The sequence below is a fragment of the Scyliorhinus torazame genome, chromosome 28 (genome assembly GCF_047496885.1).
Source record: "Scyliorhinus torazame isolate Kashiwa2021f chromosome 28, sScyTor2.1, whole genome shotgun sequence".
Classification (NCBI taxonomy): Eukaryota; Metazoa; Chordata; class Chondrichthyes; order Carcharhiniformes; family Scyliorhinidae; genus Scyliorhinus; species Scyliorhinus torazame.
Genome location: NC_092734.1, coordinates 25781592 through 25794164, shown reverse-complemented (window position 1 = coordinate 25794164; position 12573 = coordinate 25781592). Strand labels below are relative to the sequence as shown.

Below are 12573 nucleotides of genomic sequence, written 5' to 3'. Positions count from 1 at the left end.
TCTAGCGGAAAACACGTGTGCAGCTCACTGGAAAATCACTGCTTGCACAATTTAATAATCACTCTGAGCCTGTGAGACGTTTTGAAACATAGTGTCAAGGTAACCATCCGTAAACATTTGTGATAGTGTTAGATTTGAGCTTAATGCTTGCTTCATGAAAACCTATTCATTTTTTAGTGAGTTCAACCGTGTCTAGCATATTTATTACTTTGCCGTGTCTCGAGTTTTTTCTTTTCATTGCTTACTAGAATGAAAGTTGCATACAGAACTCCCCCTGGCAGTATGGCAGCAGGAATTATTTGAATTTTTTTTTTAAGTATCTTTGTAATTCAAGTTTACTTTTTTTATTGTGGTTTTCTGTTGGATTGAAAACAAATTACTGTTTGGTCCATAGTTTATCTCTAATTGAATGCATAGCATTATCGCCACTGGCGTATAGATTCTTACTTGGGAATGTGAAAACCGATTATACAAACACAACAGAGTGCAAAATACCCTTGATTGGTGAACAGTCCAGTGATGTATCATGGTGCATTCCTGCTACATCAACAATGAATTGTCTCCATTCTTGTCCAACTTCATCTGTACACAACTAATGCTGGTAGAAATATGTCCAACAACCAGACAAAGACAGTAATGAGATTAGTACTGGTTTAAATTAAAGACAAATTAAAAAGACAAATTAAAGCAAATAAAAAAAATAGAATGGGAGCAACCCCCTTCCAGTATGCGCGGTACTGTAGCACAGTGGTTAGCACTGTTGCTTCACATCGCCAGGGTCCCAGGTTCGATTCCCGGGGTGGGACACTTTCTGTGCGGAGTCTGCAGGTTCTCCCCGTGTCTGCGTGTGTTTCCTCCGGGTGCTCCGGTTTCCTCCCACAAGTCCTGAAAGACGTGCTTGTTGGGTGAATTAGACATTCTGAATTCTCCCTCCGTGTACCCGAACAGGCGCCGGAGTGTGGCGACTAGGGGCTTTTCACAGTAACTTCATTGCAGTGTTAATGTAAGCCTACTTGTGATACTAATAATGATTATATTATATTATATTATATTATATGATATTATGTTATATTATGTTATATTATATTATATTATATTATATTGTGATACACCTTTGCTTTTCACTTATATACCAGAAAAATTTGTCAAATTCACATTGCTTTCAGCTGGAATGAGATTCTGGGATTTACACATGTTTGGCTTCCAGATTCCCAGCTTTAACAATGATCTCTCAAGGCATTAGATGGTTTTGAGACCTTTTAGCCATTTGATCCCAATAGGGCAACCTCCTTCTGAAGGTCAAAGTTTGATTGTGATAATGATCAACAATGAACCTCTGAAGAATTAGGAATGGAAACAGAATAGGAATACGGAACATAATATGCAGCATTTAGCTTGTTGCAACTAGCATTTGGCAGTGTCATTTATTCTATTTTTTAAATTCTGGAGATTCGATCACAGCACTAAATAGCAACAATAAGAGTGAGGGACAATCGGTCAGTTTCCCTCAAAATCATACGGTTCTCTTCATGGGAAGTAATTCAAGCTAAACTATTTCAATCACGATCAAAATAAATCTTTCATGGCAATGGGTTTTATTTCCATTGCTTAGTGAGAATTGGCTTATCACATTCCACTTTCCGGCTAAGCAAACAACATGTGCAAGTGACTGATGCAAAAACACAATTATGTCTGTAGCATATTGGAAAATCGTATTTCTCAACACACATTTATAAGGAGAACAGCCTGCTTTGCTGCTAACAGTAGCATTGCGATTATATGTCACTGGCCGAGGCAGTAATCCAGAGGTCTGGGTTCAACTCCTACCATGGCACCTGGGGAAGCAAATTAAATAAATCTGGAATTAAAAGCTAGTCTCAACAATGGTTGAAGTTTAACTTCTGGATCGTTGAATAAAATTCCTCTGACTCACTACGTCCTTTAAGTAAGAAAATCCACCGTAGGCAGCACGGTGGCACAGTGGTTAGCATTGCTGCCTCACGGCGCCGAGGTCCCAGGTTCGATCCCGGCTCTGGGTCACAGTCCGTGTGGAGTTTGCACATTCTCCCCGTGTCTGCGTGGGTGTCACCCCCACAGCCCGAAGATGTGCAGGGTAGGTGGATTGGCCACGCTAAATTGCCCCTTCATTGGAAAAAATGAATTGGGTGCTCTGAATTTAAATTTTTTTTTTAAAGAAAATCTGCCAACTTTGCCCAGCCTGGATAATATGTGACTCCTGACCTACAACAATGTGGCTGACTTTGGCGTGGGAGCCATTTCATGATGTCAGACCACCTCACCACCCTGTGGGCTCCAGACGTTCATGGCCGCCTTCTCGGGGCCATTAAAGACGGACAATAAATGCCAACTTCGCCGGCCATGGCCACCTCCTGTGAATGTGAACAAAATGCTCGCTAACCAAGTGTAGGCACCGCCGCTCCTCCATCTTGTATTTTCTCAGTTCCTCACCCCACCCTGCAGAGAAACTCTTCTTCGAGGAGTTCTATTTCTCCGACTTCCCAGATGGTCGCTGGTTCTGCTGCCTGGCCAGAAGTGATAGTCGCGAAATAAAAGTCAGGCTTTAAACTCTTCAAAACGGTGACTGAGTCATCCCTGTGCCTCCTGATCTAGCTACTCTCAGGCTTTAGACTCCCTTCTCATGAAGATTACATTCAGTCTTGATGACGTATGGCCGACAGCACAGGACATCAATTGGGGCATTTTGTCATGCATAATACAATAAAAATCGCAGAATTTTACAGGGACAGTAAGTGGCGGATTGAGAATAAGGATCAACTGAAACCACTCAAATTGAATTAGTAACTTAACATGACTTTCTGTTTAGCGGTAATGGGCAACCGGGGGGCAAAGGTGGGCCGCATGAGTGACCCTCCTTCATCTCAGTGAGCCGCAAGGTTGAAATTGGGCTTCACAAACCATGGCCCCCATGAATAAGATTAAACGCACTTAATACACGTTGAAAATTTCATAACGAATTATAGAAAATGCCTCATTTATATATCAATAGAACTATTGTGAATTTCAAGCGCTAAAAACAAAATAAATATTAATGCTTGATTGGACACAGAGGGAGCGCACGGCTCTCACAGTCAATGTTGTGAGCAATCAGCGCACACCTCACTTCACTTGTCCTCGCTTTACGCGCAAATCACTTCAGTCAGACTGGTAGGCAAAGAACAAAACAGACGGAAACCAGCGAAATCTGGCAACCCTGCACAAGGACAACAGTAGCAGAGTGATTAGCACAGTTGCTTCACAGCCCCAGGGTCCCAGGTTCAATTCCCGTCTTGGGTTACTGTCTGTGTGGAGTCTGCACGTTCTCCCCGTGTCTGCGTGGGTTTCCTCCGGGTGCTCCGGTTTCCTCCCACAGTCCAAAGATGTGCGGTTAGGTGGATTGGCTAAATTGCCCTTAGTGTCCAAATAAAAGGTTAGGTGGAGTTACTGAGTTACGGGGATAGGGTGGAGATGTGGGATTAAGTAGGATGCTCTTTCCAAGGGCCGGTGCAGACACGATGGGCCTGTACTATAAATTCTATTCTATAAAAATGTCTCATGGGCTGTATATGGCTATGGGGCAAAGGTTGCCCACCACTGCTGCACAGTTTAATCTAATTCTCATATTTTGCCACTGCTGAATTTTCCACTACAACAGGGTGGCACGGTGGTTAGCACTGCTGCCTCACAGTACCAGGGACCCGGGTTCAATTCCGGCCTCGGTTGACTGTGTGGCGTCTGCATGTTTTCCCCGTGTGGGTTTCCTCCGAGTGCTCCCGTTTCCTCCCACAGTCCAAAGATCTGCTGGTTTGGTGGATTGGTCATACCAAATTGCCCCTTCGTGTCCAAAGGTTCGGTGGGGTTACAGAGATAGAGCGGGGGAAGTGGACCTGGGTAGTGTGGTCCTTCTGAGGGTCGTTGCAGATGGCTCGATGGGCCGAATGGTCTCCTTCTGCACTGCAGGGATTCTATGACTGTTTCAACTGACTTTGCACTGCTCGTGAGATAAATCCTCCCAAAATGCAAAAAAGCAAATCAGCTTCACAACTGATGAAAAATGAGGCTTTGCTCTCGATGATAAAGTACGAGACGAGAAAACTTTTGTAATTTTAACAAAATTTATTCAGTAAAAAAGCCTCTTAAAATGTTACAAAGAAACAGTATAAAACAGAGTAGTCAATGCCTTTCAACAAGTCTAACATGGATATGTTCAATTACATTGAACTTCTTTTAAAAAAAAAGAGGCAATAACATCACATCCAGAACTATACAGTGAAATGACATCAATGAGTCATTGCACATCATATGTGCAAAGACAACACTGGGAATGGTATCTGACAGAATTTCTGCCTTTTCAAGGAGAACATTTTGCCAAATGCTTTTTTTTCTTAAAGACAGCTCTCCGTTAAACTTTCACATTTTGTGGGAAGTAACAATAGAAGACACTTGCCAAAAACAACCATCAGTCCTTCCTTATGACACCTCGTTTCAGATAATTAGAAGTTTAAAGTTGGATTTCTGCTCGATAGTCAGTTTGAAATTATTTCCAAAAACCATCTTGCTCACGGAAGAAGCAAAAAGGTTAGTAAACTCCAATATGTACATAAAGAAAAGCTATTAATGAGCTTACTCCGGAGGCAGCTCCGAGCACCGTTAGCAAATTTAAACAATAGTTTCCATCCGCCAGCCTTTAATACTTTACAAAGATACTTCATCAATGGTGGGTCGATATTACTGAATAAAGGTCGGGGAGATGACATTTTTTGTAATGGATAACAGGATCCTCTCAGTCAGAGGGATAGGATTAGAGATCAAATCCTGGTTGCTACAGTTCAGGCGAGTCACATTGATCCAGGATAACTCCCCCATTGCTCTGGAGCACACGAACGGGCCTATGCTACGGAATGGAAATTCAAACATTTCCCCAGATGCTGGAGTTCCTAAATCGGAGCCATATGGCACCTTTGGGAGACACCAGGAAAAGACCAACACTTGTCCAGAGAGAGGGAGGGAATCCTGGAGGCCAATTAGCAAGGTCCATCCTCTTGCACATGCTAGCAGATAACCAAAAAGTGACTTTGGGCAAAAAACCCTTTGAGGCTACATCCCATCCTCTTGTCCTACTGAGGTCTGTGGCGCATTGGAGGAGGGTGACACTGAGATTACATTAATGGATTGTTGACTCAAGAGCTGACAGTATCAAAATGTTACCTCCCAAGCCTAAATGTAATGATCATCCTGCTGATATGCTGTTACCCTTGTCACTGGATGGTGCGATTGAGTTACATAACCTTTCCTCGATTTCTTCCTAAATTAAAGGGAGAACCTCAGAATGAATGACTTGACTTAGAATGACTTATCTACCTTTGTGACGTACATCCTTCAAATTAAATTATGTCCTCTGAAATCGCACATTTCTGTTTCTGTGATTTCATTATCAGGCCATTAATTGGAGATGGGATAAATTAGGCATTAGGCCATTTTTCTTCGAGGAGGAATTTCCCTCTGCTCATCAGTGAGGGCGAGGAGCACAGTTGGAAAATAATATTTCCCAATGGCCGCTTTCGTCCCATCACTTTTTTGCTCGACAATTTTTCTAACCTCATGAGCTTGCCTTGGAGTCAGTCGGCAGTAGCGTATGCAGTAAAATATACCCGGAGGCGTTGGTTCTCTTGTCATTAACAGCACTGCTGACAAAGCGTGTGCGCGCACCACATTACAGTTAACTAGATTCAGCGTGTAATAGATTGACAGAATGAGGTTTGGCGGCGAGCGAAGCAATCGAGGCAGGAATGGCGAAGAAACACAAACATAACATGTGCACAGAGCATCTTTAGTGTGAGTGCGCACTCATGTGCGATATCTGGGCAGGGACAGCAAGCTGGCTTCAGTCTTCCCTCTCGATTAGTTCTTGGCTTGTCTGGAAGATAAATATTGTGTTGTCAGTCAAAAAGTTTGCATTCCATTCAGTGTTGAGAACACTCTATAGCAATATAAAATGAACCTTCAATAAAACTCGCCTTTGGGGGCCATATAAAAACAGGTTGCCGCCTAGGGTGTGCTACAGCAAAAGAAAAGTGTCCTGTATACTTTTTTCATTAACCAGGGAGCCATAATGTGCATTTTATCAATGTCTGGCATTTATCAAGAGAGTGTTGTAAGCGCGGGCTATTGTATGTTTGTTCCAGGTCCCATTAACTACCTCATGTTGGTCAAGTGTTACAGTTGTAAGTTATCCCAAAGGCTCAAAGATACATCTAAGTACAGAGCAGACAGGTTGTGTGCTCAAGTCGCAGTCAGTGATCGGCTTGCCCAACTCAGCGGAGGCCATGCTTGGGTTATTATAATGGACCGCAATGCTTATGAAAGGGAAGTAACATGAGCCAGTGTTCCCACTCCTGATTGGCACAGAGCAACCCAAACTGCGTGCGACGGTTCGGCGAAACCAGGATTGAGCCAAGTTGTTATGCTTCCCGCAGTCAAATAGCCTTTTAACCTACTGGAAGAGCTCACATGAATCGTGGAGAGGGACCAGGGAATGACTGCACCCTTAGGGAGAAAAAAGTGGAAAGATCCTTTCAGAATAGGAAGCCGAGGAAAATGGAGATAACTGAAATACTTTTGCTTCAGATTACTGATGATTAAAGGTTTGGCCAGGTCGATAGAAAAATGCCAGACATTGGATTTCACGATTAGTAACAGATGTTCCCATTGGTGCTGCTCAGACCTACAAGCAGCCGATAATAGTTTTTTAAAAATGGTGTTCACTGCGAAGATGGTTCACTACTGGGTGGCAAGGATGGCCAACTGAACTACCAATGCACAAATTCACCTTTTACGTGGTCCCCGCAGTAGCAGGGGAGATAACACTACCTAAATACAGTCTTTACCCTGTCAAGTTGGATTATTTATATCTTCTAGGCTCCCAATTCATTGAAGTGCAAACTCCAAAAACATTGTGGCGGCTTGGCTCACGTTAAGAGGCAATAATGAGGAAAATGAAAGAATCCATCAGTAGTCAGATCTGTAATTATCCAGCAAGTAGAATATTCAGCCTGAATATGTTTCTAATGAAAGGCTGTCAAAAGCCAAGTCAAATGAGGCTAGAGCGTATTGATTGCCACAGTCATGCAGGTGAGATGTCAATTGTATGAACCGCAGACTCTATATTTTATACCAAAAATTCTGTAAATCTAAACGTTTCCGACAGCACATTATTAGTTTAATAAAATATTCAGGAACACAATTGAAAAAAAAAACATCCAGTGTTCAATCACATTTAATTCAAATCCTGTTGGCAACGGGATCATTGAACTTCCAGGAGAGAAGACAAACATTTGGCCCCTTTTGCCCGTGCTAGCACCCCAACCAGGCCCTCTTGCTCCAAACACATTTCCTCCTTCTTTTCCATTCCCGTTACTATTTTTCCTCAAGTACTTGTCTAATTCTCTCTTCAGGCGTTCCGTGAACCCAGCCTTCTTTTGTATTTATATTCGAATAAGCCTCAAAGTCAGCAGGTTGTAGGTTCAAGTTTGTCTCCAGAGCCCCCAGCGCAAAATGCAGGCTGGCACACCAGTGCCCAATGAAGGGGGTGCTATATTGTTGGAGGTGCTATTCTTTCAGGTGGGTGATCCAACAGTGCAATTTTAAAAGCAAAGGGGCTTCCCTCCCAGTGTTACAGCCGGGCAGCACGGTAGTACAAGTGGATAGCACTGTGGCTTCACAGCGCCAGGTCCCAGGTTCGATTCCCCACTGGGTCACCGTCTGTGCAGAGTCTGCATGTTCTCCCTGTGTCTGCGTGGGTTTCCTCCGGGTGCTCCGGTTTCCTCCCACAGATGTGCAGGTTAGGTGGATTGGCCATGATAAATTGCCCTCAGTGACCAAAAAGGTTAGGGTGTTTATTGGGTTACGGGGGTAGGGTGGAAGTGAGGGCTTAAGTGGGTCGATGCAGACTCAATGGGCCGAATGGCCTCCTTCAGCACTGTATGTTCTATGTTCTACATTTAATCTTCAGCCAACGACACTAAAACAGATTATCTGCTCATTATCTCATTGTGGTTTGTGGGAGCTTGCTGTGCACAAATTGGAGCTGGCTCCATTACAATACGGCCTACATTTCCAAATTACTTCATTATGTTTAAAATGCCTTTGGACAACCAGGGGATGTGAAAGGCGCTATGTGAGTGCAAATCTTTCTCTTTACAGTTTCTTCGAAGCTTGCTTTATGTATTGTATAATGTTCAAGTTTATAAAATCAGCTCTCTTACCTATTTAACTTCCTTTCCCAAAGGTACAAAAATTTGGAATGCAGGCAAATCTTCCTCCCAGTCTTCAACGTGGCTCTGTAAAATTTTAAAAGGAATTTCTTCAATCACACGCAAAAAATACATTTGTCTTCATTACAGGTCTGAACATTCTCTTCACGAGACCTTGAAACAGATATTTTCCCCCCCCTAATCGTTCTATTTTCAAGAGTATTGATCGAAGGAATTAGAAAATTAAAATCTGTGTTCGAAAAAGACAGCTCGTTTGTCAACTCTCCTGGAAGTCAGTTAAATCACAGTTACTGCAAGTTGAAATCACCAGAAAAATAACTTGCTAACATTGGCAAATGTACATAATGTCGCTAGCTCATAACTAGAGCTGACACATGGACTAAATTACCACTAAACTACACTGTTTTAAATTGAGATGCCATGAAGATACTCCTGGTTTCATACAGCCATTCCTTCACTGGTCGATTGGCATCTCGCTCCCCAGCTAAGCTTTCTTGCCATCGCATCATTAGCGCATTGGAATCGGGCGAAACATTCTAGGATGAATGTTCCTTTCAAGTCGCTGCGGTGCAAATGAAGCCTATTAATAAGGGGTCTGCACAGTGCGAAATACTTGTAGCCAGTAGCACACAGGGACCAGACTTTGGCAGTCATCCTGTGTACTTTAACAAAATTAGAACAATTACCACAGGCAATATGCTTCAGAAAATCGACACAAACACTCTGAAGGCAAAACAGAGTGGAAGCCTGTGGAAACATTAAATGTACGTAATCGTTTTCTATGTAATTCAGACAGATTTAAATTCTTCAACCAGACATACACTGTAAATCTGTAATGGACATTATGGTTGTTTCAGTGGCTATTTTAAAAAAAACGTATTTTCATTTCATTTTGCTTTTGCACCCTTTTTCCATGTATAGTCTCATTTTCTGTTCCCCCTATTGCGTATTAAGCCACCACAGACTGTTAGCTTCAGAAATAATTCTGATTGACAGTTCCACCACTTTTACAAGGTTCTGATAAAGCTTAAGCCAAGTGTGACAATTTAACAAGGTAAGCGCCTCAGGGAACTCAGCAATGGTTACAAATGGGCAAGGGGGAGGGGGTCCGACTGCTGCCTCACGGAGCCGAGGACCCGGGTTCTATCCCGGCCCCGAGTCACTGCCCTGTGGACTTTGCACATTCTCGCCGTGTCTGCGTGGGTCTCACCCCCACAACCCAAAGATGTGCAGCGTAGGTGGGTGAGCCACGCTAAATTGCCCCTGAATTGGAAAAGAAATACCAATTGGGTACTCTAAATTTTTTTTTTTAATTGGGCAAAGGTTTAATGGTGTTACCCAGCCTTCAGTTATGGAAAGTAACAGCACTGTTCCGCGTCAGTCAGTAATACACATCAAATTCATGTACTTTGGGTGTTCTGCACTCACATGAGTTGAAGGGGGCAGTTTGGGATGGGGATAACCTGCAGCCCCCTGATGTTTTTCACGTTGATCTGCATTGCTCCACCTCTGCACATGCACCTGCTCAGAACCGCAGCTGGCTTACCTGTGGAGAGGAAAAGGAGGTGAGCCATTAACTCAATTGCATTGTCAGTCCTCGTTGTCGCGCACATGCTGAAATCGCAATTAAAAGGACTGTTCCATGGGCTGACAGATGCAAGTTAGCTCTGAACCCTTCGGCTCCGGAGGACTTTAGTTAACACGCTCGGCTACCTGATGGCCAGTGACGTGAAACTAGCTCTTTTGTGAGCATTTGGGTAGAGCTGAAATTCCCGGAGACCCTCATTCAGATCCCAAGCCCTAGGCTAACACGGCAATACAAATCAGGCACACCTCTATTGATATTTATGATCACTAACAGCGAGGGAAACAAGGAATCAAATTCGATCAGAATTGCTAAGTGTGCACCATTGGGAGTGTATGGCTGTATTTTACCAACAACTAATAAATAAAATGAACTGGATGATTCTTTAGTCGTCATTGGACAAGATCCACATTTGAAATATATGTCCATTTGCTGGCACCTTGAACTTCAGTCTGATCTGATCGAAATTTGTTTGGTCTTTGTTTGATTCTTTGGCACTTACTCACAAAGCAATGTATGAAAAGAGAGGGACTAGACATAGGGGTAGCACGGTAGCACAGTGGTTAGCACTGTTGCTTCACAGCACCAGGGACCCGGGTTCGGTACCTGGCTTGGGTCACTGTCTGCGTGGAGTCTGCACGTTCTCCCCGTGTCTGCTTGGGTTTCCTGCGGGTGCTCTGGTTTCCTGCCACAAGTCCCGAAAGACGTGCTTGTTAGGTGAATTGGACATTCTGAATTCTCCTTCCCGTACCCCGAACAGGCGTCCGAATGCGTTGACTAGGGGATTTTCACAGTATTCCCACCATTTTCTGTCACCGAAACCATGTACTCTTTTAATATCTCACATCCATAAATTCTGTTGATTCTGCATTCCCCCCCTCACTAAACTCTTGCACAAGATGTAGAGCGCGGCAGAAAGCCAGTTGATGGAATAAACACACACATATCAGATTAAAATCATTTTGAACCAGAGCCAGTTCAGATGGAGCAGCATGAGGTGGGCCAACGACTGGAATCAAGTGAGTAAAATCTCACCACCTACACAATGCAGTTTAATCCCGAACAGCTGGCAATTTAGAACCCAGTTCAGTCAACTATAGCTGGAAGAGTTATGAGCAACCCAGATGGAAATCATGCAACACAAAAATTTAAACTGTGCTGGATACTGCCTTCGCTCATCCTACCATTTCGCAAAGATACAATGCCAGCTGACATTCAGCTTCCTTTATGGACAGGATTAGCATGTTGGACAGGACCTACAGGTGGTTTAAACGCTACTGACAAAAAGGTTGCTGCATTTTTAAATAGCCTATGCTATCGACGGGCATTTCGTAAACCGCTACGACTGCCAAAGCGTAAGGAATTAATTCAACAGCCATTCCCAAACAAACAATATTTGCACTTTACTTAAAGAGGACCTGTTAGCAGTTTATATCGGTGGTCTCGTGCTGCTCCATAGCAACAAGTTTGCAAGGAGCGTGTACTGCATTAAAACATAGCCTGCTCTGGCACTGACAACAGAACCTTTAATAGATTATGGCATGAACTGTAGTGACATAGAATCAAGTGAAAATTGGATAATTTATCGTTCAACAAATGCGCAAAGCAGTGTCCCAAAACACATTGTCTATGTCAAGCATACAGATCAGATAAATGTTTATTCTGGAAAGCACTTAAACATTAAAAGCTTGTCGTTCAGCTTTTCAGCCCCTTTCTTCTTCATCCATTTCAGATCTCACTGTACAGAAGGAAAGGTGCATGTTACAAACACAATTCTTTTTGTCACCTGAAAATACATATTCCACCAGCACGCCCTGCAAAGGAAACAGCGCAGGAGTCACTTACCCTGTGTCAGATTGGGGCACAGAGTGCCGAAGAGCAGGAGCAGTACTGCACATGTTTTCACAATCATGGCTTATCGTTTGGTGCAGGAGTTCACACAGGACAAGAATCTCAGCCTGAGTCAGTCTCAAACAGCATGGCTCTGGCAACACTTATACGATCAGAAGCCACTCCTCTCCCACTCTGATTGGGCCAGAGGGAGTATCTGAAGGCTGCCAGGATGTAGTGATTCCTTCCTTCATAATCCTTTGGGACGTTTCAGTTTCAGGAATATACATACCTTTTGCACAATCGTGTCCAGCTGATGTCCTATTAGTGTTCAAGAGGGGTCCGAAATTGATGTACAAAAAGCAATACTTAAATGAAATGAAATGAAAATTGCTTGTTGTCACAAGTAGGCTTCAAATGAAGTTATTGTGAAAATCCGGCGCGCGATTCTCCGAGGTGCGGAGAACAGGCGGCATTTACGCCGGCGCATTTCGCGGGCTGCTGGAATTGCCGATTCTCTGGCCCGGATGGGCCGAGCGGCCGCGCCGATACGACAGAGTCCCGCCGGCGCCGTTCACCCCTGGTCGCTGCCGGCGGGAACTCTGCGTGAACGGTCGGGGGGGCGGCCTGTGAGGGGGGGTGGGGCTCCTTCACCGGGGGGAGTCACTCGTGGGCTCATAAAAATCTACCTTAAATGGAACGGAATATCAAGCATCGTGTATAATAAGCGACTGATCTAATGGTGCCTGTTTTCCACCGTCAGTTGACATTAACGTGTATCCTATGTTTGTTTGTGATCCAAAATCACAGTCTATACTTGGAAATTTCTTTCATAATTGAAGAAAGAAATACGTATGAATTCGTTTT

General features: G+C 43.7%; 1 protein-coding gene across 1 annotated transcript; it reads right to left on the bottom strand.

The window, feature by feature from the left end:
- Positions 1 to 4114: 4114 nt before the first annotated feature.
- LOC140403609 (stromal cell-derived factor 1-like) lies at positions 4115 to 11862 on the bottom strand. The gene is made up of 4 exons (XM_072491715.1): positions 11722 to 11862; positions 9720 to 9837; positions 8283 to 8357; positions 4115 to 5935 (listed from the first exon to the last, which is right to left on the bottom strand). Exons 1-4 carry the CDS (start codon positions 11786 to 11788, stop codon positions 5920 to 5922), a joined length of 276 nt encoding a protein of 91 aa, XP_072347816.1. The 5' UTR covers positions 11789 to 11862; the 3' UTR covers positions 4115 to 5919.
- Between the last annotated feature and the right edge of the window lie 711 nt (positions 11863 to 12573).